Source organism: Cibotium barometz, chromosome 23 (genome assembly GCF_041138505.1).
Source record: "Cibotium barometz isolate CiBa-2024 chromosome 23, ASM4113850v1, whole genome shotgun sequence".
Taxonomy (NCBI): Eukaryota; Viridiplantae; Streptophyta; class Polypodiopsida; order Cyatheales; family Cibotiaceae; genus Cibotium; species Cibotium barometz.
In genome coordinates, this window is record NC_141068.1 from 54,045,121 (window position 1) to 54,071,470 (window position 26,350).

At 45.3% G+C, this 26,350-nt stretch overlaps 1 protein-coding gene across 1 annotated transcript in view; it reads right to left on the reverse strand.

Annotated features, from left to right (window-relative positions):
* Positions 1-25,689, reverse strand: part of LOC147626095 (autophagy-related protein 18d-like) — a 41,235-nt gene extending 15,546 nt beyond the window's left edge. The window contains exon 1 of the mRNA XM_086817654.1: positions 24,816-25,689. Within this exon, the coding sequence (XP_086673780.1) occupies positions 24,816-25,568 (753 nt within the window). The 5' untranslated portion in view covers positions 25,569-25,689. The remainder of the gene's footprint in view (positions 1-24,815) is intronic.
* Positions 25,690-26,350: the final 661 nt, after the last annotated feature.

Consider the following 26,350-nt stretch of genomic DNA (forward strand, 5'->3'; position numbering starts at 1 on the left):
TTCTGTACTACAAGCCGACTTGCTGTATGCAGTCGTGGACTTCTGTACTACTGGCCGACTGCTGATGCAGTCGTGGAGTGCTTTTTTCAGCAGGCCGACTGCATGCATGGGACATATAAATAGACCCCATGTCCCCACCACTTTCTCATTCAGTTTTCTGCGGGATCTTGTGTATAGAGAAGAGTTTACACACCTATCTCTCTGTGTTTCTTGTGCTGTCTATTTTCTGCATTCTACTTGCTCTTGTCTACCCAAGTTTGGTTATCATTTCAGTTGCATATTCTGACACAAGTCTCCAAAAGTCACTTGTAAACTTAAGTCCCTATCACTGACTATGTCCTGCGGTAACCTGTACAGTCTAAACAATTGCTCGATAAATTGCCGTGCTAATTGCGTAGCAGTAATGGTCTTTCGTGTCGGTAAAAATCTAGCCATTTTTGTAAAGCGATCCACCACAACCCAAATAGAATCGTGGCCTTGACGTATTCTTGGCAATCCGATAATAAAATCCATAGAAATACTTTCCCATTTATTACCAGGGATTTGCAAAGGATGCAACAGCCCAGCTTGTCTAAAGCGTTCAGCTTTATTTGCTTGACAAACTTGACACTTGAGAACATAATCTTCTACATACCCTTTCATCTTTGGCCAATAAAAAGTGTGTTTCACTAACGATAATGTCATGTGTACCCCAAGGTGTCCAACAGAAGGGGCGTCGTGACACTCCTTAAGAATCTTGGACCTAATGTCCGAGATCTGTGGTACACAAATTTTGTCATTACAGAATAGTAAACCATTCCGAATCATCCACTGACCTCCTGCAGCCTGAATGGTAGGCTGCTCAGTCACTGGGTCTTCGTCAATCAATGAGCTCTCGTCTTGGATCTTCTGCCAAATTGGACCAAAATAACTATCAGTCCTGCAAAGCCCTCTCAATGACTGAAATAAGTCGGTAGAAATCTCGGTGAATGACAAAGTATTCCCATCTGCGACACTATTCATGGACCCTTTTCGATAACGAATCTCAAAATCAAAATCTTGCATTAACTCAATCCATCGAGCTTTCCTTCCTCTCAAATCATCTGCATCACACACATACTTCATTGACTGATGATCAATCAATACCACAAGCTTGGAGCCATATAAATAATGTCTCCAAACCTTGAGAGCGTAAATAACAGCATAAAGCTTCTTCTCAAGGATTGGCCAACGAAATTGAGTGTCGTCTAGCTTTTTACTCTCGAAAGTAACCTGTCTACCATCTTGAAATAGAAAAGCCCCGATTGCATAGTCACTGGCATCAGTTTCAAGAACATAAGGCCGACTAGGATCGGGTAATGCTAAGATAGATGCTTCCTTGACTTTATCTTTCAAAAGTCTGAAGGCCATATCCAGATCGTTATTCTAAGTGATAGGCTGATTCGACCTACATCCACGACCTTTCAACAAGTCGGTTATCGGTAGTGTGATCTGAGAGTACTCCTGCACAGATTTCCGAAGAAAAACAACAAAACCGAGAAAAGAACGAAGTTGTTTCACTGTCTGCAGTATAGGCCAGGCCAGAACCTTCTGAACTCGGTCATAGTCAATGCTCAACCCGTCTCTAGTGATCTTGTGTCCCAAGTAAATGATGTCTGTCATGAAAAACTCACATTTACTTAATTTAGCATATAGTCGATTCTGTCTTAAAATGGTTAAGACAATCGTGAGGTGTCTAACGTGATTCTCAAGACTATGACTATATATTAAAATATCATCCAGGAACACAACCACAAATTTTTCCAAATGTTCACGAAAAAGATCATTCATCATTTGTTAGAAAGTGGCTGGAGCATTGGTTAACCCAAAAGGAAATATGAGAAACTCGTAATGGCCATACCTTGTCCGAAAGGCGGTTCGTTCGACGTGCCTTTCATGAATACGTATCTGGTGATAGCCACTACGTAAATCTATCTTTGTGAAGTACTTCGCTCCGGCTAAACGGTCAATCACGTCATCTGATCTAGGGAGAGGATAACGGTTCTTGATTGTCAGCTTGTTCAATCTCTTGTAATCTATACACATTCTCCAGGTGTTGTCCTTCTTTCTCCTAAGAAGCACAGGTGCAGGTGCATCCCAAGGTGATTTACTTAGACAGCTCTAGCCCATCCTCAAATAATTTTTGTTTTTGTTTTTCGAGCCGAGGTCAGAGATGAGCATGCTCATCTCTGAGATTATCCTCAAATAATCTTCGAGTTGTTTGGCCAACTCATCTTCCTCAGCTTTGCTCTGATACCACTGTCCAATCCCCACCGGATCGCCTCGTAGAACGCTCCTGAAACGAGACTCGAAACCTGCAAACAACCAAGCAAACGTGAAGGGGGTGCAGGCCTGACTCACCTCCCAACCTCGACAACCGTGGGCAAGCCCACAAGTCTTGGCTGTCCCCACCGAGCCACGAGCTGAGCTAACTAGATGGACGTACCGACCAATCTCTACCTCCTGACGTCCCATACCGCCACGAAGCTACCCTTGCGGACCTCGAGACTGCTGTCGGCCTTGGCTGCATAAAGCAAGTGCACGTCTGCACTAGATCCAAGCTCCTGACCATAGAGCTCTCACAAAGACACGTGAGACTCTATGAACTAATGACTAACCTTAGCCGGGCGTCCACACTTGGACGCCCGCCCGTCCATATTTGGAGGCCCTCCTGTTAGTCTATCCCTAACTCAGCTCGCCAATCAGCTTGCCTAGCTCCAAGCTTCCCCAAACCTTGAAGCTAGTCTTGTGTGCGTGTAGGACACGGTAGCTACACACTGTGCACATGACAATTGTCCATACCAATGTTGCATTGCATAGCATCTTTATGTGCTTGCTTACAATTGAAATTACATGCTGTTTTCATGCTTGCTTGACCAATGTGTAGTTCCAGGTAAGGGGACGCTCGACCGTGAACCGTGCATGTGAAACTGTTTGCTGACATGGTTTTGTGGCATGTGACAGGTGATGAGTATTGGTCATAAACCTAGCCTTAGGAGTTAACACTAATTTATAAGTGAGTGTGTACACACTTCATTAAGTTTTGGGCGACCAAAACTCACTTATAAATTATGACTAGTCCAATGTTCTCATACTGATAAATTATGACTAGTCCAGTGTTCACACACTCATATCCCGAGGTGGAGAAAACCCGAGGTCCACCGCCCAGACCTTATCTCCTTTGTACAAAGGGAGTAACCAGCCATGTTCCCTCTCTAGCTTGCTCCACAAAGCACCTGCCTGCCACCCAGAGTGGACAACTCACCACCTCACTCCTCCTCCTCTCTCTAGAGGCAACCGCCTCCTTCATGAGGGCATTTGGATTGTATTTTCTGCACTTTCTCCTTCCCAACTCCATATCCAAGCTTACTAAGGTGTTTCCCAAGCTTCCAAGAGTGTTTCCAGGTGCTAATCACTCTCCTACACACTCCCAATGAGACTGAAATTCAACAAAACAGCTATCTTTATTGCTGTAATTTCTGGTCTTTTTGTTGAAAAACCTAATTTCAGTCCTCCTTCTCAAGTTGAACCATAGAGGAAGCTTTCCTAGGGTTCCCTTCATCCTCTTGAAGACTTTTGTCGCGAAGAAATGCGACAAATCGAAGATCTCATTACTCCAAGGACTTCCATCGCGAAGACTTCCGCTGTCATCGACTACTTGCAATTGATAAGCTTTTATGGTTAAATATGGAAGCAAGTAACAGGAGGAAGGAACCGGATTACAAGATCACATACCCTGTGTAGTGTTCTCTTGTCCTACGTGCTCTCTTGCAGATTGTTGCTACCATGTGTTGGTGGAACAATAGAGAGAAGATGGTAGGAAACATGGGCACTTGAGAGGGTAGTGTGAGTTGCAAGTCTACATCGACAACCACTTGTTTGAAATATTGTATTCATATTGTTGGGGTAAAGGCATAATGCCCACCCTTATAGTGTGTACAAGCCCATAAGTTATAGTACATAGTACACTTAGTACTTTTAATGTACTAAGTGCACTATGTGTACTAGTGCAATATACATGTGTGATAGGGGAGTCACACACTCATATCATGAGTTGACTTATCCCCACAACTCTCTCTCTCTCTCTCTCCCTTGTTTCTCTGTGTATGTCTCCCACATGAATACTCTAACCTAACCCTAATTCCTGTTTCTCCCACACAACTGGTATCAGAGCCGGTGCCCTTCGAATCTCTGTGCAGTAGCAATCAGCTCGACTCTCCCATTCAATTGGTCGTGGCAAAAGGTAGCCAACAGCCAGTTGTAGGCTTGCAGCAAGGCAGTGAAGTGCAGGCAGTCAGGCGCCTACAGCAACCTAGGAGAAGAAGCGCAAGGACACGTCAAGAGCAGCTTGCGACCAGCTAGGCAGGCAGCGCAACAGGCAGCAACCAGCGCTGCCCAGCCATTCAAACTCTAGCCAGTAGCGTAACGTGGAGGCTGGGGATCGTTATTCACAAGGCGACGTCAACAAGCACTGGCTACTATAGCGCTACACGGCGAAGGCTACTAGGCGAGCGAAAAGGGTTGGGCGAAGGCCTTTGCGAACTCACGCGGGCTACAGCCGGGCAGAAACCCAACTCGTCACCGGCGCTCACCCATAACACGTAAAAGCAGCGCCATTCAACTGTCAACGCTGAGCAGCAGGCGCACTTCAGCGCTGGGTAGCACACGTCTATACTCAGGCGTAAAGCCATGAAGCAGATTCGTTGGCTTCATCGACTAGCCCCTTCTCCTCTACGGCAAGCAAGCTCCACGTCACCTTCTCCTCTACGTCAAACATCACCAGCAGCAGCATCATCTATACAGCAGCACCAAATTCATCATCCCCCTTTCCTGCAACAGAAAATCAGAAATCAAGGTATTTGCCTCAATTTTTTTTTTGGGATTTGCAATTGAGCAGGTGCAATCATTAATTGAGCAGATACAGGCGCCGAATTGCTCAATTTTTGAGCAAAATTGGGAAAATTGGGTGACATTGGTCACAATCAGGATCAATTTGCAAGAAATTGGTCACAATCAGGATCAATTTGCAGGAAATTGGATGTCGAAATTTGGGGCTTTTGATGTAATTGTGCAATTAAGCACTCATACATGCTATATGATGTGAGAAATCGCACATTTGGGCAAAATTGCAACAAATTGCAGTGCAAATTAAGGGGCTTTTGTGCCGATTGTATTGATTTGCAAAATTTGCAGCAAATTGCAGTGCAAATAAGGGGCTTTTGTGCCGATTTGGTTGATTTGCATGCAGGCAATCGCATTTGATGCTGTGGATAATGTGTTGATGCCTTACAAGCACTCAATGTGCCTGTAAATCAAAGGGCTTTCATGTATTGGATGTATATGTGGCCAGGGGGAAGCATCGTGAACACTCTGGATGCCTTTATGTGTGTCAATGTACCATGTATGATCAGAAATTGATCTTAAATCAAGGGGCTTTTCAAGTTTGTATGCTTGTTGAGCTTGGCAAAGCAGCAAGCAAGACATTTATGCCTTGAATCCTCAAAAATCAGCTTGCAATCAAGGGGCTTTTGCCCAATTTCTGTTCGGGACTGTTGTATGCAGTGTACAGGACTGTAAAAGTCTGATTTTCACTCATTTGGACAGCCAGGAGAGCATTTATTGCTACTGTACCTGTTGGTACAGATTTGGCACAGCTTTGTGCATGTTTTGGCATGGCTGTACACTGATTTGAGTGAGGAAAAGGTTCAATTTCAGCTGCTGTACTTGCCGGTACAGGTTTGGTACATCATTGGTGAGCAATTGGTACTGTTGTACAGTACTTTGGAAGGGCAACAGAGCACATTTAAGGTGCTGTCCAAAATCTGCAGCAACCAGATTTTGGTGATTTCATCACAAACAGTGGGAGAAAAGTTGCATTCTTGCTTCCGCAGTCGGAGATAAAGCTTGGGAGAACAACTGTGAGCACTTTGTGTGTTTTTGGTGCAGTGTTTGCACATTTTGCAGGGAGTCAGGCATTGACAGGTTGCATTTTGCTATGGCAACCACAGGTGAGAGCTCTTCATTGCTTCACATCAAGAAGCTTGAAGGCTCGCATAATTATGATATTTGGCAAACCCAGTGCTACAATGTGTTGCTCCAGAAAAAGCAGCACAAGCCTATCAAAGAAAGGGGTGTAATGCCCGCTTCTCTTACTGCTGAAGAGTGGGAAGATATGGATGAAGTCTCACAAATGCATATTCCTAGGATATGGTGACAAAGGTGAAATGGGGTATAGACTTTGGGATCCCGTGAATAGAAAGATTATACGCAGCAATGATGTCATTTTTGATGAAACATGCATGTATAAGGAGCCTGCAAGGCAACAGGAGCCTGGCAGAGTCATCTTTGATGATGATGGACATCATGGACAACAACAAAGGGCTGTAAATCAGCCATTACAGGAGCAAAACCAGCCCTTAAATGGTGCTGAAAATGGTCCAAATGGACAGCCAGAGATGGCAGAAGATATCCCTATGGATATACCACAGTTAGAGGAGATACCGGGCATGATTTTTCAGCCTTATGGCATGGAACAGGAGCCACCAATAGGTGATATGCAGGCTGGACAGCAACCTGCAAATGATGGTCATTGGGTACGGAGGTCCACTAGACCCTCCAGAGCCCCTGACAGGTTTGTTCCAGGGGTTGACTACTTGATGCTCACTGACTGTGGGGAGCCCTCATGTTATAAGGAGGCTTTACAGAGGGCAGACAAGGCTCTTTGGGAGCGTGCCATGAAGTCAGAGATGGATTCTCTGCACAAAAATGGAACATGGAAGTTGGTGCATTTGCCTGCAGGCAAGAAGGTTTTGCCATGCAAGTGGGTATACAGGCTCAAAGTTGCAACAGATGCAAAGCCAAGATACAAAGCCAGGTTAGTGGCTAAGGGCTTCAAGCAGGAATATGGTGTCATGAGATACCTGAAGGGCACACAGGATATGTGCATATGTTTTGGCAAACAGGATGCATTAGTGCATGGTTACACGGATTCGGATTATGCCGGTCATCCAGATAACCGGAAGTCTACTACCGGTTATGTATTTACATTCACAAGAGGTGCTGTGTCATGGATATCCAGGATGCAGAAGTGCACAGCCTTATCTACTACAGAGGCCGAGTATATTGCAGCCACAGAGGCTTGCAAGGAGGCATTATGGCTATCTCGGTTAGTGGTTGATTTGGGTTATACAGGGGATATTCCATTGTTGCATTGTGACAGTCAGAGTGCCATCCAGTTGGCAAAGAACCCTGTCTTTCATGCAAAGACGAAGCATGTGGATGTGAAGTATCACTTCATCAGAGAGGTGATAGAGAACAAGCAAATTCAGCTTGTTAAGATTCATACGGATGACAACCCGGCTGATCTGTTGACAAAGAGTTTGCCTCCGGAGCGGTTTGCTCATTGCAGACACTTGATGGGCATTGGATGAGGCCAGTTTCAGCCTTGATTTGGCCTTGTATATTATCATGTACATGCTGATTTTTCTTTTCCTTTACTTAAGGGCACTTTGCCTTTAAGTGGGAGGTTGTTGGGGTAAAGGCATAATGCCCACCCTTATAGTGTGTACAAGCCCATAAGTTATAGTACATAGTACACTTAGTACTTTTAATGTACTAAGTGCACTATGTGTACTAGTGCAATATACATGTGTGATAGGGGAGTCACACACTCATTCCCATGAGTTGACTTATCCCCACAACTCTCTCTCTCTCTCTCTCTCCCTTGTTTCTCTGTGTATGTCTCCCACATGAATACTCTAACCTAACCCTAATTCCTGTTTCTCCCACACACACATGCATTGGTATGGAAATCTGGTCAGAAATGCCCATGACATTATTTACTTGATTCTCCCAAGATCAATATACTTTATTTGAGGGAGGGGCAGGCCGTTCCGGCTCATTGTGTCTCTTGTCAATTCAACAAATTACTTCTTGTATTGAGCATGTGTCCATCAAATCTTAGTGTATTTAAGTGTATTGATTAGCATTGTGTTCAACCAAGTTACAGGAAGTGGGAGCTTCATCTCCTGTTGGTGCAAGTGATTCTCAATGACACACACTCATCAAGTGTTGACAGAACTCTTTATGAGGTAGCCTTTGGTCAAAGATTTTCATCCCTTCTCACTCGGATGATATCTCCTTCCTTAGAAGCCAACTCAAGAGGCTTATACCACACACGCAAATAAATCAAGGAGTGATGTCAACTTCAAAGAGGGCGATTGGGTATACCTAAGGATCATCAAGCAAAGACTGAAGTAAGTGGGCAAGCGTTGTCCAAAGTTATCATTCAAGAGTTTTAGTCCTTTTCCCATCACCAAGAAGTCAAGTGATGTCACCATGCAACTCAGATTGCCAAACAATCGGACGATGCACAACGTCTTCCACGTATATCTTGGTTAAAGCCTACTATCGGACCTTCATTGCAAAATGTCCCATAAGAGCAACCAGAAATGGTTGATGAAGCAGAAGTGATAGAGCCCGAGCAGATCCTTCTACATCATTGGAAGCGCGGTTCTGGACGATGCCTTCACCAATTTTATACCAAGTTCAAAGATCGAGGGACTCATGAAGCCATTTAGCTAGATGAAGAATTCTTCCTCAAGTATCCACAGTTATTGGCGGACTACCCTGAAGCCATGAACTTGCCGCCAAGCTAAGCAGGAGGGAATGTCACGTGCATTAATGCACTATGGTACACGGTGACACACTGGCTCATCAACAGTGCAAGAAAAATGTACAGAAGTAGTACCTTGATAGGATATTTTGTCATATGCCGTGACTCCTTTGTGAGCCCCAATCCGCAACATGTCAGGCACGAGCTACATAGGTCAATCTCCCAGCCATAGAGTTCTGTCAAGTCAATCCTCTTAACACACTTTGGAGAATTCAGCAAGTAGTCTGTCAACTTTAGGTTAGAATGCATTAGAGCATGATAGTTGCATCCATGTAGTAGGGGCCAGTCCCAAGACCAACCCATGGAGGGGACAGCCTTGTGATGGGTGATAAACGGCCTCAACCAATAGGAAGATCCAATCGGCAACCTTTGAGGTAGCCTAGGTAGCAATCGGCAGCCATCTATATGGCCTAGGCAGCAATCGGCCAACTCTGAGGTGAGTCAACCAGCAGCCAAAGAAGCCCACGCCTTATTTCAACATTTAATGCTATTTTAATCCTAGTCGTGGCAGATTTAACAGGCCGACAATAGTATAAACCAGCCGACCCTCGGACGGCTGAGATGGATCCCTAGCTGACTCGTCCCGGACTGGCCTCACATGGGACCAGTTCACCATCCCAGGTCCTGCACCTTCTGTACAGAAATGTCTACGTGGCATCCAAGTGCGGGATGCACGTGACAGATATCCCCTAGTTTTGAGAATCTCATAATATCATCATATCTCCAAACCCAAGTGAAAAAACACAACCAGTGGTCGAACGCCGTGTATCTGGATCTCCAGCCCAGTCTGAGTCAGACCATCCAACAAGAGTGCGTCCTTGGCCATAAAAGATGCCAAAATCCAGAGTGCCACGTAAGTACCGGAGAACTCTGAGAGCACACCGCCAATGCTGCTGACGGGGTTTGGATGAGAAGGAACTCAATAAACTGACTGCGAAGCATATGTCCAATCGGGAGTAGATCAACCATACCAAACAACCGACGAGAACCCGATACTGTCCCTAATCAGTCCCTGGAGAAGCATCAAGTGAAGAAAGCTTCTCACCAATATCCAAAGGAGAAGATACTGGTTTGCACCCAGTCATCTGAAATCTGTCGAGAATCTCCCGAGTGTACTTCTGCTGAGAGAAGAAAATGCCCTTCGAGGTCTGCCAAATCTCAAAGCCAAGAAAATAGTGCAAGAGGCCCAGATCCGTCATCTCAAACTCTGTCTCCAAAGCATCCATAACAGAACGGATCCGCATAGAATAAGAACCTGTAAAGATGAGGTCATCAACATAGACCACAATGATAACAATCAACCCCCTCTCAAGGAGGATATAAAGGTTCGAATTTGCATGAGAACGGCGCAAGCCGAGCTTCTGAAAGAACTCATCAATCCGCTGGTACCAAGCCCGCGGAGCCTGCTTTAGACCATATAAAGCCTTCTTCAGCCGGTACACATGATCTTGTTTGCCCGGAACAACAAATCCTGGCGGCTGATCAATATAAACCTCCTGTGTAAGCTCTCCATTCAAGAAAGCCGACTTGACGTCCATCTGGAAAACGGGCCATCTATGATGTCCTGCAAGTGCAAGAACGGTGCAAATGGTAGTCATCCGGGCCGTTGGAGCGAAGGTCTCATCGAAGTCGACACCAGGGCGCTGAGCATAACCCTTGGCAACCAACCTCGCCTTGTGCTTGTCCAAGCTGCCATCAGCTCGGAACTTTGATTTGAAAATCCAACGCACACCAATCACCTTACGCTGCAGAGGCCGAGGCACCAAAATCCAAGTGCCATTCCGTTCGATAGCATCCAGCTCTGTCTGCATAGCATGACGCCAAGACTCATGTGAAAGAGCCTCGTCTACAGAAGTGGGATCAGAAGGACCATTAATGATTGTAGACATAAGAGCATAATTAACAAACATGTTGCCCTCATGAATTTGTTTCCCTGTAACTCTGGAAGAACGCCGAAGAGAACCAGGCGGAGGAGCAAAAGGAAGCTCACGTAACCCAGAGTCACGAACTGTCTGATAATACCAACCAGGTACAGATCTGCTCGAACTTGCCGGAGGAGGAGCAGGGTCATCATCATCTGACTGAGAATCCTCAGCTGGAGGTGTAACAGTAACAGCGGGAGCAGGAGGAGTAGTAGGAGGAGGAGAAGGAGGTGCAGGAAGAAGAAGCTCACCACCCCCCTTTGAAGATGTAGGAGTCTCGTCGAACACCACATCACGGCTCACAACTTTACCGGCTTGAGGATCATAAAGACGATATGCCTTGGACACAGTGCTGTATCCGAGAAAAGTCATGCGCTGAGACTTCGAGTCCAACTTGGAGCGGTGCTCCTTAGGCACATGAACATACGCGGTACATCCAAATATCCGGAAATGAACAACGGAGGGCTTCTCACCATGGAAAGCCTCATATGGAGTTTTGTCGGGAAGAGCAGCAGTAGGAGACCTATTCTGAATGTAGACAGCAGTGGAAGCCGCCTCAGCCCAGAAACGTCGAGGTAATGAAGAATGCTCAAGCATAGCACGGGCCATATCCATAATGGTCCTATTCTTCCTCTCGGCAACTCCATTCTGAGATGGAGTATATGCTGTAGTAAGCTGTCTCCGAATGCCATGTGTCTTGCAATATTGCTGAAACTCCTGGGATGTAAACTCACCCCCTCCATAGGCCGCCTGCAGTCCAATCTCCAAGTGGGCAATGAAACGCTGATCTACAGGAGCCAGACGGCTGAATCGGTGAAGCCAATCTGAAGAAAAAACGACCAGCAGAGTGCTGTTCAGAAAACGCAGCAGCAAAAGCTATGGATCTGGAAGAAAACGCAGAGGAGAAGGTGCTGAAAACAGGGCTGAATCTGGGGCAGCAGAAAGGTTGCTAAACCTGGAGCGATGATACCATGAAAGAGTGCACAGAGCGGAAGCAGAGTGGCACTAGAATGTGCTGAACAGAGAGTGCAAGAGAGAGAGAGAGATATGGAGTGCAAGAGAGAGAGAGATATGGAGCAAACTATGCTGAATATACTGAACCAAAACAGTCCCAAGCAAGAGACAGTGATAGTCTCATAAGTGAGGGAGCAAATAAGTACAAGACTCAATGAAAAATGAGAGGCCAGCACCCACTATTTATAGTGGGGAAGTGCTGGCCGACTGGAGCTCATAAACAGGCCGACTGGAGCTGTTGGACATGGCTCACTGGAAAAATGCCAGAATGGCTGGGAAAAATCCCAGAAAAATAGTAAAAAAGGGGTGGCCAGCCCACAAGCAAGGGCCATACAAAAGGGAACCAAATCGGCACCATAAAGAGCAGAAACTGGGGATGAAAGTGCTAACAGGTACCTGTGGAGGACACTTCTCCACACTTCTTCTTCTGACATTGTGCGTTTTTTTCTTGAGGAGAGCCCAAGCTTCAGTCCTAGTTGATGCCTTTCCCTCTTGCACCCTCTTACAGCATATTCCCAGGCCCTGTGTGGCTGCCTTTTCTCTCTATATCAAATCTGCATTTTTTGCTTCCCTCTTCTGGTGGCCTCAAGGTTGGAGGTACAGTCAACAGAAAGCTTCTACGTTTTTTGCTACAGGAGGAGTTTCAGGTGCTGTCCAGCCTCTTAGGGCTGCGTTTTGGTGGGAGGAAGGGACCTACATCAGCGTTTTCTGATTTGGTCAGTTTTTTTATCTTATGAGGTTTGGTCCTATTGGTTGGATCATCAATGATGATAGGTCAGATTTGGCTCCCGTACCACTTTCTTGTTATTTCCTAGATGAGGCAAACAAGTTGGATGGTGGTAACTTTCAGTCATGGAAGTTGCAGGTTACTTCTATTCTCATGGAGTATGGTTTGATGGAGTTTCTCTCGTACAAGGATCGGTGCTTGCCGGACCTTGCCTCTGCGGCGGAGGATGTGTGTCGGTGGAGGAAGACTGACGGACAGATCTATGGCTTTCTCCTCCTGAATTGTCAGGATTCGATTCTTCAACACTTCATCTATGCTCCTGATGATGCTTCTACTTTCTCTGTGTGGCAATTGCTTTGTGACCTGTATGGTGATGCCAGTGATCGACAGATGGTTTCTACTTCTGGGTGCTATGCAACTAGTGATCTTATGGATACTTCTTTTGGAGATGTTCCTGCAGCGAAGGATAGTGGGCTAGTTTTGCTCACTGCATCAGAGGAGTTTGTTTCTCCTGTGGCCTTGCCTTCAGTTTCTGTGCATACTTCTCCTTGCCAGGATGATATATATGGTAATGTTTTTTGTTACCATATTATAGTAGTGATGTGTGTGAACACACTTAGGACCGCCGGGGCACTTTTTCCCTCACTAGGAGGTTTTTTCCCCCGTGCATTGTATATACGCCCATTATCTTCTAGGGCTTGTTATCTTTCATTTTTGGCACTCATAATACACTACTGTGTTGTGCTCAAGCTTCCTCATCTTCTTGAAGTTGTGTGTGCATTCCTGCAACCCTAATTCCAACAATTGGTATCAGAGCAGGCTTCCTTCTCCCGGGCAGCATCACCGGCACCTGCCGCTTCATCTCCTCCGATTGCAACGAGGTTTCACGAGCGTCTGCAGGTTAGTATATGCCGTGGGAGAGCCCGTAGGGCTTGGTCGTTTCAGAATTTTGATCTGAAGTCATTTCGCCCTCCGTTTTTGCATTCCAAGTACTGCGCAGGCAAAATCGTCCTACTGTGCAGATTTTCTGTCAAGATTAAAATCTGCAGGACAGGTGCCCATTCGTCTGTTTTGGGCTGTGCTATATAGCACAGGTCGATTTTATACAGGTTTACCTCTTGCAGATAGCATTTACATCTAGTAGTACAGTCATTGGCCATGGCTGACAACAATGATGTATTCCGCATGTTGGCTGCTGAGGATAAGTTGGATGGCACCAACTATCCATTGTGGGCATATATGATGCGACATGTATTGGTAGCAAAGGGGTTATGGAATATTGTGCAGGGTATTGATGCACGTCCTATTGTGGCTGGAAATGCTGCAAACACATCAGAAACAGGTACTGTTGATGATGGTGCAGGCACAAGTGCTGTAGCAGCTGTTCGAGAACCACCACTTTCAGCAGAGCAGATTCGTTGGGATGGTAGAGATGCGCAGGCTCATGCCTTGATTGCGCTGTCTGTCAAACGTACCATTATCCCACATATTCGCTCCTGCAGGACTTCTAAGGATGCTTGGGATGTACTTGCCACATTGTATCAGGCAAGAAATGAGGCTCGTGTTGCTTATCTCCGAAAACAGTTGGAGAATGAGCATATGAACGAAGGTGATTCTATGGATAGCTTTTTGACAAAGATCAAGGATTTCAAAGAGCAGCTCATTTCTGCAGATGAAATCCTGTCAGACAGTTCACTTGTGCAGACTGTTTTGAATGGTCTACCAGATTCTTATCAGGGTTTTGCTTCCACTCTTCGCTTGATGATGAAAGGCAATCCCAATGCCTTATCATTTGAGGAGTTAGTTTCTGTTTTGCTGCAAGAAGACCAGTCAAGGCAAAACAGGAATAGTATGCGTGTCGCAGATCAAGCTTTCGGTGCTAGTCAGAGAAGCGGGAAAGGTAAAGCTGGCTTTTCTTCTAGTAAGCAGAAATCTGCAAATGCTGCGCAACCAAAGAAGGAAGACAAAGATGAGAAGAAGGGTGACAAACAGAAGACATTTTGCAAGTACTGTAAGGGAAATGATCATGTCATCAAAGCGTGTCCTAAGCTGGCTGCGAAAGAGGCTAAGAAGAAAGAGGCTGGTATGGCTGTTGCAGATGCCTCTCCTTCTAACAATGAATCTGCTAATGTTGTGCTAGATACAGAATGGGCATTCAATGCGCAGTGCAGTTATGACCCATCTTTGCATAACACATGTATGTCTGCAGTAGATTCAGATGTATGGTACTTTGACAGTGGTGCCACTAAGCATATCACCTCGCAGCGCAGTTTATTCACTTTCCTTGAGTCTGCTCCCACAGGGAATACTGTCACTTGTGCCAATAACTCCTCTTATCCCGTTAAAGGAGTTGGACAGATTGTGCTGAATGTTGCAAATGGCAACACCTTTACACTTTTTGATGCATTGTATGTGCCAGGGATCAAAAAGAATCTGCTGTCAGTCTCCGCATTTGCCAAAACAGGTTTGGTTGTAAAATTTGTGGATGACAGATGTACTGTTCATGATCTCTCTTGTGGTGACATCATTGTAGCATCTGGTTCACTATGTCGAGGGCTGTATAAGCTCAATATGGATGGCAAATGTGTAGAGGATTCAGCATGTGCTATTATGGATACGCAGGCTATTTCAAATGCAAAACTGTGGCATGCACGTTTTGGTCATCTGAATTTTGCAAGTTTGCTGCGCCTGCAAAAATCTGAAATGGTGTCTTCTTTGCCTAAGCTTGAGGCACCTGTCAAGCATGTTTGTGAGGGCTGCATATTGGGTAAAATGCAGCGTGCTTCCTTTCCCAAAGATGGATCAGTGAGAGCTGAACGCAGATTGCAGCTTGTTCACAGTGATGTTTGTGGACCCATGCAAACTCCATCATTTGGAAACTACCTTTACTTCGTGACTTTCATTGATGATTTTACCAGGCATGCATGGGTATATCCTTTGAAGGCAAAGTCCGAAGTGTTTTTGTGCTTCAAACAGTTTTTGGTTATGGCTGAAAATGTGTCAGAAAGTAAGATGGGCACCCTCCGTTCAGATCGAGGGGGGGAGTATATGTCTTCAGAATTTAATGCATTTCTGGCTGAGCGTGGGATAAAACACCAATGTACAGTGCCGTATACACCACAGCAAAATGGTGTGGCTGAGAGAAAAAACAGGTCTCTCATGGAAATGGCAAGATGTATGGTTAAGAGTCAAAGTCTACCACATGGTTTTTGGCTTGAGGCTGTCATGTGTGCCACTTATGTACTAAACAGGTGTCCCACCAAAGCATTACAGGTTGTCACTCCATATGAGGCTTGGCATGGCCGCAAGCCATCTGTTGGCCATTTACGTGTTTTTGGTTGCCTGACATATGCATTAGTGCCTGTGCAACATCGCAGAAAATTGGATGACAAAGCTGTCAAATGTATTTTTGTTGGATATAGTGCTGAGAGCAAAGGCTATCGTTTGTATCATCCACAGACAAAGCGCATTTTGGTTAGCCGTGATGTTGTTTTTGTGGAAGATGCAGTTCAGCCCTTGGTTTCATGTACTAAGGAGACAGATATCAGCTCACGTGATGTCTATGATACATTGTTGCCTCTTTTCAGTGGTGCACAGTCAAGTGCAATACCTCATGAGGCAGTTTTTCAGCCTATGCAGGTTTTAAATGATGGCACAGATCAGCCTATATCTGATGCAGATGTGCATGATGCACTTGAGGATGAGAGACAAGAGATTGAGGGCTCTAGGAATATGCCTAGATGGCTGGTGCAGACTTTGCGTGACAGCAAGTTGGATGCCCCTTTGTCTAGTCGCACTCGTTCTGGCTCTCATGGTGCCTCTTATGCGTCAGATTGTTATGCATTGGCTGTTTCTAGTATGTGCGATGAAAGTGAGCCTGTTTCATTTGATGAGGCACAAAGTTCAGAAAATTGGATGGCTGCTATGCAAGCAGAATACGATGCTATTATGAAGAATGGTACATGGTCTTTATGTGACTTGCCCCCTGGCAAGAAGGCCATTGGCACTAAGTGGGTATACAAATTGAAGCGTAAGCCTGATGGCACAGTGGATCGCCATAAGGCTAGGCTTGTTGCAAAAGGTTATGCTCAAGAGAAGGGCATTGATTTTGATGAGACTTTTGCTCCCACATGTCGTATGACCACTGTTCGTAGCATCTCTGCATTAGCAGCTCATAATGGTTGGAATGTACATCAGCTGGACATAAAGACTGCGTTCTTAAATGGAGATTTGCATGAGGAGGTGTATGTATCGCAGCCTCGTGGTTTTGTTCAAAGAGGGCAGGAAAACAAAGTGTGCAGGTTAAAAAAGGCTTTATATGGTTTAAAGCAAGCTCCACGAGCTTGGTATGAAAAAATACATGCATATTTGACTGCACATGGGTTTCAGAATAGTCCAACAGAAAGCACTTTGTATGTTAAACGTGTGGATGGTGTACATCTAATCATTGCTCTCTATGTCGATGACATGCTGCTCACAGGACCAAATGAGAGTCATATTGCTGATTTTAAGGCTGATTTGAATGCCTCTTTTGAGATGTCAGATTTGGGGCATTTGCATCATTATTTGGGGATACAATTTAAGCAGTGTGATGGAGGAATTGCTTTGTGTCAGACAAAGTATATTGAAACATTGTTGCGGAGATTTGGCCTTGAAGACTGCAAGCCTATTGCTACTCCAATGGAGACAGGTTTGAAGTTGAGTCTTCATGATGCTGGAGATCACTTTGATGTCACACTCTATCAGACAGCTGTTGGTTGCCTCATTTATGTATGCATTACGAGGCCAGACATTCAGTTTGCAGTCTCACAGGTGAGCAGATTTATGCATAGCCCAGGCATTAAGCATTGGCAGGCAGTGAAGCGTATCTTTCGCTATTTGAGTGGTACTCGGCATCTTGGGTTGCTTTATCCCAAGGGGGGATCATTGCCGCCAGATTTACATGCTTTTTCAGATTCTGACTGGGCTGGTTGTTATGACACACGCGTGTCCACGAGTGGTTTTTGCTTCATGCTTGGAAGCTCATGCATATCATGGTTGAGCAAGAAGCAGCCTACTGTGGCCACTTCTAGTTGTGAAGCTGAGTACAGGGCAGCTTTCACAGCTACGGTTGAGTGTGTGTGGCTCAGACGCCTTATGGCTGATTTGGGTGTTGGGCAGCCATCTGCCACCACCATCTTCACTGACAGTCAGAGCGCATTGGCAGTTGCGCGGAACCCAGTGTTCCATGCTCGTACGAAGCACATTGAGGTGCACTACCATTATGTCAGGGAGAGACTCTCTGCAGGAGAGATCAGTTTGGCTTATGTGCCAACGCAGGATAACCTTGCAGACCTTTTCACAAAGGCTCTGCCTCGTGAGAAGTTCGAAGCTTTTCGCAAAGCTTTGGGCTTACTCCCTTTTGTGGATTCGTCCACATAGCTAGACACTTCCCTATACATGAGTGCTAGCTCTTGTTCACCGCATCACTCCAGGGGGGATTTGTTACCATATTATAGTAGTGATGTGTGTGAACACACTTAGGACCGCCGGGGCACTTTTTCCCTCACTAGGAGGTTTTTTCCCCCGTGCATTGTATATACGCCCATTATCTTCTAGGGCTTGTTATCTTTCATTTTTGGCACTCATAATACACTACTGTGTTGTGCTCAAGCTTCCTCATCTTCTTGAAGTTGTGTGTGCATTCCTGCAACCCTAATTCCAACATTTTTGAGGTAGATAGTGGGCTGTCTTTGCTCACAGCTTAGCTTCTGAGGGGGATTTGTCTCCTATTGCTTCGCCTCCGACTCTTTCTTCGTCAACCAGTGACCAGGATGTGTTGCTGGTCCCTTTGCCTTCTATGGAGGAGCCTACTTCTACGCTGTGTGATGCTATTGAGGAGGCTACTACTATTTCAGTTACCACTACTGTGAATGTTCCTATTTCCCTTACTCTGTGTGAGGATTTTGGTTTGTGGTCAGGTGTGTCCGTGATTGTGCCTGGGACACAGTGGTACTTCCAGGGATTGAAGGATTGGGATTTGGATTTGGTTGGGCCTGTGGAGTCCCAACATCAGTTTTCAGAGGAGGCAGTTGAGTTCTTACATCTCGCGATGCCAACCTTCAAGGAGGGTGCTATTGTACAGCATTTCGCTACTCTTGGTACAGAGTTGGAGCAGATGGACCTTTTGAGGGTATTATCTTCTTGGCGCTACAGGCTTCTAGGAATCTCTGTGGCACTGTGTTTATATTTGGGTTTAGCACCGATATTTGGAGCAGCACGACATAGCCTACATGGTTGTTTTCTTCTAGTGGAGCAGTGTACCTGGCAGCTTGTTCTGTTGCTTTTGTAGCTGAGTTGCTGTGGAGATTGCTTGTGCAGCTTTCCTGGTACCTGTTGTTGCTACATTCTTTTGTCTTTGACAGAGGACGACTTCTTAGGCTTCTCAGAGTTTGTTCAGCATCTGGTGCTGAGAGGGGGTGTTAGCTGTCACGTGCACACGTTAATCCACTGCCACGTAGACATGACTATTTCTTACAGCCGCCTTAAGGGCAAAGTTAGAGGTCGTATACGGGCAGTTTGGAGCCAATTTGGTGACCCTATAGGTGCCCAGGACATGTACCAATGGTTGGGACATATTATGGGCACAATATGAACACATTTTATGACTTTTTATGGCTACCAAACCCCAACAGCAGCAATCAACTGCACAGACAAGGAAAGGTAACACTTCTTCTAAAGATGCTAAGGACGGCAGTAATAGCTCCAGTTCAAGGGGTAAGAAAGATAAGGAATCTAAACCTAAGAAAACCCCTAATGAAAAGGCTAAAGCAGGCATTACTGGAGGTTATCTTCCTCCAGAGGAGCAAAGGAAGTACCAGTCAGAAAATAGATGTTTTTTCTGTCATATTATAGGGCATGGTAAGAAGGATTGCCACAAATGGCAAGCGGCACAAGCCGCCAAAGCTCCTTCTGCCACGGCCTCCCCAACTCCTCCAGTCCCGCCTACTACCTCAAATGCAGTTCAACTTTTACCTTCTATGCATCCTATGCCATCCGTGGTATTTGATGCTACGCAGGAGGGTGAGAGCGATGCTGCTCAGAAGAGCCTCATCCGAGCTTATGGCTCTACCCAAGGCCGATAGTTTGTAGTCCTTTTCGATATGGGTAGTTCTAAAGACGCCATCTCTCCCCAGTTGGCTAATAAATTGAACTGCACATTAGTCCCATATCATCTGGATGTGGATGGGTTTACACATGGTCTTCGCACCCACATTTGCCAGAAGGCACAGCGATTTGCCTTTGAAGTCTAGAAGGCCTCATTTCAACAAGATTTCATTGTCTCACCCCTGTTGGGGAGTGACATGATCTTAGGAATTCAGTGGTTCCGTCAGTATGAGCCTATTCCCGATTGGGGACATGACACTTTTACTATTTGTAAAGGTTTTCCTAAGCCTATCATGATTCCTAGGGATAGAAGCATTCTTGGCATCCCATTGATTTCACATCTCCACGCCAGACGAGCTATCCGCAAGGGAGCACGAGGAGCACTCCTTTATGTTCGTGCTCAAAGAGCCCCTCCCTCATTAGTAGCATCCATTACATCTTCAGTCCCTCAATTAGCAGACCTCCTATCCAAACATCAGGACATTATGCTTATGGACGATCTCCCGCCCAGTCTCCCACCCTCTCGCCCTGAGGACCATCACATTGATTTGTTCCCTGGTTCAAATCCTCCTAGCACGTTTCCCTATCGTCTTCCCAAGACTTTAGAGGGCGAGTTAGAAAAGCAGTTATCTGAGCTTCTCCGAGCCGGATTAATTCGGCCTTCTTCCTCCCCATTTGCTGCACCTATCCTATTTGTCCAAAAGAAGGACAAGTCTGCACGCCTTTGTGTAGACTACAGGGCATTAAACAAACTCACTATCAAGAATAAGTTTCCTATGCCAAGGATAGAGTACATTTTGGAGCGTTTAGACGGTGCTAAGTTTTTCACTAAGATCAACCTCAAGAGTGGTTACCATCAGGTCTGCATTTTTGAAGCTGACATTCCAAAAACAGCTTTTCGGACAGAGCATACTCACTACGAGTTCGTAGTCGTGCCTTTTGGGCTTACAAATGCACCCGCAACCTTCAATAAGATGATGTCTAGGATTTTCGCAGTCCACATTGGGAAGTGTGTTTTCATATTCCTTGACGACATACTAGTCTTCTTAGCCACTGCGGAGCAGCATGAGAAAGATGTGGAGAAAGTCTTGCAACTTTTGCGAGATAATCAGCTCTACATAAACGCCAAAAAGTCTGTCTTTGGTGTTAAGGAAGTTCAGTATTTGGGCTACATCATCGGTTCCGATGGGATTAGACTAGATCCATCAAAGGTTCAAGAGATCTTAGATTGGGGCATTCCTAAGACCGCCCAAGAAATCCGCTCATGGATTAGACTAGATCCATCAAAGGTTCAGGAGATCTTAGATTGGGGCATTCCTAAGACCGCCCAAGAAATCCGCTCATTCGTAGGTCTTTGTCAAGCCTATAGTACCCATGTCCATCAGTTTTCCAACCTTGCAGCACCTCTTACCGACTTGCTCAAGGGGATGAAGACTCGCAAGCAAAAAGTCTCAATTACAGGCAAGGCGCTTGATGCATTCCGTGCACTCCAGAAAGCTGCCTCAAAAGCACCTGTATTAAAGTTAGCATCATGGGACGAACCTTTCGAGGTCATCACCGATGCCAGCAATGTAGCCATAGGTGCAGTCCTCCAACAAGACAATAGACCCGTGGCATATTACAGTAGAAAGTTGGATGTCACCGAAAAGAATTATTCGGTATATGACAAAGAGCTTTTGGGTGTGATCACAGCGCTCAAACATTGGAAGCCTTTTCTTTATGGACAAGCTTTCACAATGAAAACAGACCACCAAGCACTTAAGTGGCTTCAGACTATGCCAAGTGCCCAGTGGAGTGATCGACATGCCAGGTAGAGTCAAATCTTCCAACAGTTTGGAGGTATGATTAAATACATCCCTGATAAGCATAAACCAGTAAGCAGATGCTCTTAGTCGAAAGGCCAGCATCCAGGCAGTCCAAGAATCTACCATTCTCGAAATCACGAGGAAGGACTTAGATAGTATGAAAGACCAATATGTCGACTCCCCTGAGTTTGGTACTCAGTACAGTTTGGCCCTCAATTCTAAGCCTGGCCACTATTCAGTACAGAATGGTTGGTTGTTCTACAAGAATCGTCTCTGTGTTACTCGGGAAAAGCGTTCCGCTCTTCTCCATGATGCCCATGACTCCTTAGTTGGAGGACATAGGGGTATCAACAGTACCCACGAGAAATTAGAACGGTCCTTTTATTGGCCAAAGATGAGGCGTGATGTCTATGCACATGTACAAGCCTGTAAGATTTGTCAAAAAGTCAAGGTTCCACATACAAAGGAGACAGGTTTACTTCAACCTTTGCCTATCCCTATGTCAACACATGTCACATTCTAGCATTTCAGCCTATCTAAGAATTCCAAAATTAGTACTCACAACATAAACAATGTCTAGACATACCCAAATACACCATGATTGGAATTTAACAATTCAAGTAGATAGTAGAAACAATGATAAATCAAAATCAAATGACAATGTTACATCTGTCTGATGTCATGAGCGCAAAACAGGCTATACAAAGGGATGCTATCGCGGAACATAATAAATAGAAAAAAGGACACGAGGAAAGAAACCAAAACACAAACGTTTTTTAAGTTTGAAACGTTGGGAAACGTTCGGAAGTCCAAAAAGTACTAAATAATAAAAAACGGGTTTTAAATGCAACCTTGATTGTGGCTTTGGTGGCAGTTTGGTACTTGAGGAGGACACTTAATTTCTGATTTCAGTCAGCATTTTGCTGATTTTGGAGCATCTATACCTGTGTTTTGTTCTTAACCTACACAGTTTCCCCGTTTCTTCATGTTCCTTGCCTTCTGTTGGTGGTGGAGTGCTGTTTTTTGCTGGACAACAGTGTTTTGCCTGTGTTTTGCTTTCCAAAGGAGTTTTCTACCCTTAGCAGGGCCCATCTCCAGCTACTTTACTTGAGGATCAGTTTTCGAGAGCTATTTTGTATCTGTGGAGACTTTCTCCTTTGACAAGAGTTTACAGATTTTGGAGGAGAGTAGTGATCTTTTCAAAGATCCTAAGCAGAGTTTATTTTGTGCGAGCCTATGTTCTTTGCAGTTTTTGCAGAGAAAGGCGGGTGTTTTGCCTGTGAGGTGTGATCCTTTCACATGGATCACTTGTTTGTTGCTGATTCTTGGGATCTATTTCTACTTATGGAAGAGTCTTCTGCTATCAGTGAGGCTCTTGAAGACTTTGTTACCACTGCAGTTTATATTCCTGCTTCCCTTCCTCATTGTAAGGAGTCTACCTCTGCCTCTCTTTATGATGCTTCTGAGGATGCCCCTCACCCTGCCAGTTCTGCATTGGGTTTGATGTGGTGTGCAGGTTTTGATGTGGTGTGCAGGTTTGTTATTTTGGAGGATGGACTTTTGGACCCGGTGGGATGCTTTGGATCTGTGGTTGCTAACCATGCCTGGGGCACAGTGGTACTTCCAGAGTTTTTTGGATTTGGATCAGAATCCGGTTGGGCTTGTACCAGTCTGACAACATCATTTTTCAGAGAGGAATGTGGAGTCCTTTCATCTAGCGATGCCCACCTCAGTGGAGTGTGCTTATGTACAGCATCAAGCAACTCATGGTACGGAGTTTGGGCAGATAGACCCCATCTTTTCTACAGAGTCTTTACATCTTGCGATGCCGACCTTTCCAGAGGATGCTTCTTTTCAGCATTTGGCAACTCTTGTTACAAAGTTTGAGTAAATAGACTCGAAGGATTCTAGTGAGGAGCAACCTGCTTCTCCCAAGATTGATTATCTTCAAGATCTGATCTTGGTTGGTTTTGAGGTTTTTCATACCTTCTCCAAGCTAGAAACACGACATACGACTTCGGGGAGTGTTCTTACACTTGTGTTTGGAGCGGTATACCTGGCAACTTGTTATGTTGCTTTTGTAGCTGAGTTGCTGAGGAGATTGCTTGTGGAGCTTTCTTGGTGCCTGTTTCTACGGTCTTTCATCTTTGACCGAGGACGACGTCTCTAGTTTCTTGGAGTTAACTCAACATCCAATGCTGAGGGGGTGTTAGGCATCATCCCCTTGTTGCTGACTTCCTGTGTGGTGTCTTATTTTAGCCTTTAGGGCTGACCATGTTAGCTAGAGGGGCTGGTCACCCCTCACATCATTTACCCACTTATCTTTCCCTTTTATGGAATCATGGAGAGCTGGTCAGCTGCCCCTACATGGACATATATATAGCCGGTCCTTCCCTCACACTTTTTCATTGCATTGCATTGTTTGCTGCAGTCTCACACATACTAGGTCTTCTTCCCCTCTTGCTCGAGACTTGTATTCTTGTTTGGCGATATTGAGAGCAGGTATACACCTCTGTTTCCTCTCCATCTCTCTCTCTCTCTCTCTCTCTCTCTCTCTCTCTCTCCCCCCCCCCCTGTGTTTCCACTTTCCTTCTTCCGTTGTGCATTCTATTAAATTGAAGCGTAATCAAGTGCACTTCCATGCTCAACTGTCACATATCCCTATAGAAAAGATATTGCTTACTGATGTTCACGAAAAAGGCCCTTCTATTTGTTACATCTCCGTGCTAGTAGATATCAAGTGCTCCCTCTATAGCTAGCCATTCTCCAAGGGGAGACTACATCCTGGGTGGACAGGGGAGGGACGCGACACTAGGGACCTAAAGTGCCAAGCGATGCCTCCATTGTCTGGAGTGAGAAAGGATCCTAGGCTCCAAGTGGGGAAAGAGGGGCTGCCCATACATGACCTATGAACCGCCTTGAAGGTGCTCCCAACATCCATAGAAAGTGTGTATGAGGTCTGTCCGAGTGGATCTTATAAACTCCACCGACAGTGGTGGCTATGCCCTTGCTGCATTGTGCACGCAAAATCTATCACGTTTCAATGTTGTTGACAAGCTACCACCTCTAGTTAGTAGAGGTCAAGGAGTCCACTATGGAGCATCAAACTGAGATGCTGTGCTGGCTGTAATCCAATTACTCATGCTGAAGCGGACGTCCTGCGAATCCTCCTTGATAGGTACTGCCAGTCTCACCTCCAAAGCCCAAGCAAATGTGCCCCAGATAATGAAGTGGGACTCATGACAATCCATCATGTGTTCATGCCCTACTGTTAAGCATAATGTATGAGCATGTATGAAGTTTACTTATGTGAATGCTTGCCCTTGTGTGAAAAACTGATGCAGTTTGTAAAAGCCTTGTCTTGTTTTGAAGAATGGTGTGACCTGTGCATGCCTACTTTGTGAGAAATAAAAAACCCTTGGTAAATCCCAACTGTGTGATGGCAAAAAACCATACCTCTTGTAAACGTGTGTCATCATGTGCGTTAAACACCTGAATCAAAACCATACCTCTTGTAAACGTGTGCCATCATGTGCGTTAAACACCCGAATCAGTGTGCCCTTGTTGCTGGCAGTGGCTAGAAGCTGGCCATCGAGGGTGAGAACAAGACAAGCAAGATTAGAATCATGTGCTGAAATGAACTTTGGCTTCTTGAGACCGTGAATCTCTACTCTCACTTGCCCTTTGGTGAGGCCAGGGCATGCAAGAACCGACGAGTTCGATGTGGACGAGATTGCACATAGACCCTTAGGGTTTGCAACCGTTTCAATCTGTAGGAGGAGCTTCAAATCGGCAAAGTTGTAGACATAGATCTTGTATTCAAGCACAACAACAATACGGTCCCTGCGAAGTTTCACTGACCGGACCTCAGACCGAAAAGAGAGCTCACCAATGCAACGGCATTGATGGTCATCCCATATCATGACCTTGTTACGAGGGTATCTAGGTTTTGGGCCTCCTCCAACCACGGCCAGGATGTTGGAACGGAACAGCAATTCAACGATGCCAATGCCACCATTACCGGATTCTCTGCAGAAGGCCTCCTTGAAGGGCTGGCAGTCGTACACCCTAAAACCGGAGACAGTGCCACAGGCGAAGCGGCCGTGGTCCTGATTGAACCCTAGGAACAAAAGTGAGTTCTGCTGCGCTTCTGCTGAACCGGCGGGTGGAAGGGAGCCCACAGGGATGTGTTGCTCTCTCGAAACCTGGTGAGGGCTCACCGGAAGGTCGGAGTTTGACACAGGTGAGACCAGGGCCGCCATTGAAGCTTTTACTTTCTAAAGCTGGCTCTGTTGCTATAGGTCTTCTCTGCAAAGGAAGTTCGATTGCGGTGGGACGATATACAGAGCTTCCATTCAACGCAAATGCAAAATAGAAGAGGATGAAGCCAACTTTTAGATAATATGGGTTGATTGCCCCTCTTTTTTATTTTTCTCATTTAAAACAAAATAAGATACATTTTTTAAAACTAATCCTAGATAGTCAAGAGGATATGAGGGGTCTTCATAGGAGTATTTTGCTCCCTTCTAGTAGTCGCCAAATTTTATTAAAAAAACTAATTCCCCTCTCTCTCCCCTCCTTCCCTTTAAAAAAAAGCTCATTTTTATTTTTTTTATTTAAAATAAAGCAAAATACCTTTTTATGTCTCTCTCTCTCTCTCTCTCTCTCTCTCTCTCTCTCTCTCTCTCTCTCTAACTCAGTCTTCCTCAACCTAACTCTCTCTAACTCTCTTGAATTGACAAACTCTCTCTCTCTCTCTCTCTCTCTCTCTCTCTCTCTCTCTCTCTCTCTCTCTCTCTAACCCTCTAACTCTTAAATAAAATATATATAAGCACACACACACATATTTATTTATAAGATCTTGAATCGTGGAATGGGATGAACTAAAATCGTGGATTGCGAGCATCTACATCCACGTGATCCAACTGCTTAAATCACACCCATCGAGCTTCACATAATTCACATGATCCAAGTTCACGTAATGAACTTAAATCATCCACGTGATCCACGTGATCCAACTGCTTAAATCACCCATCGAGCTTCA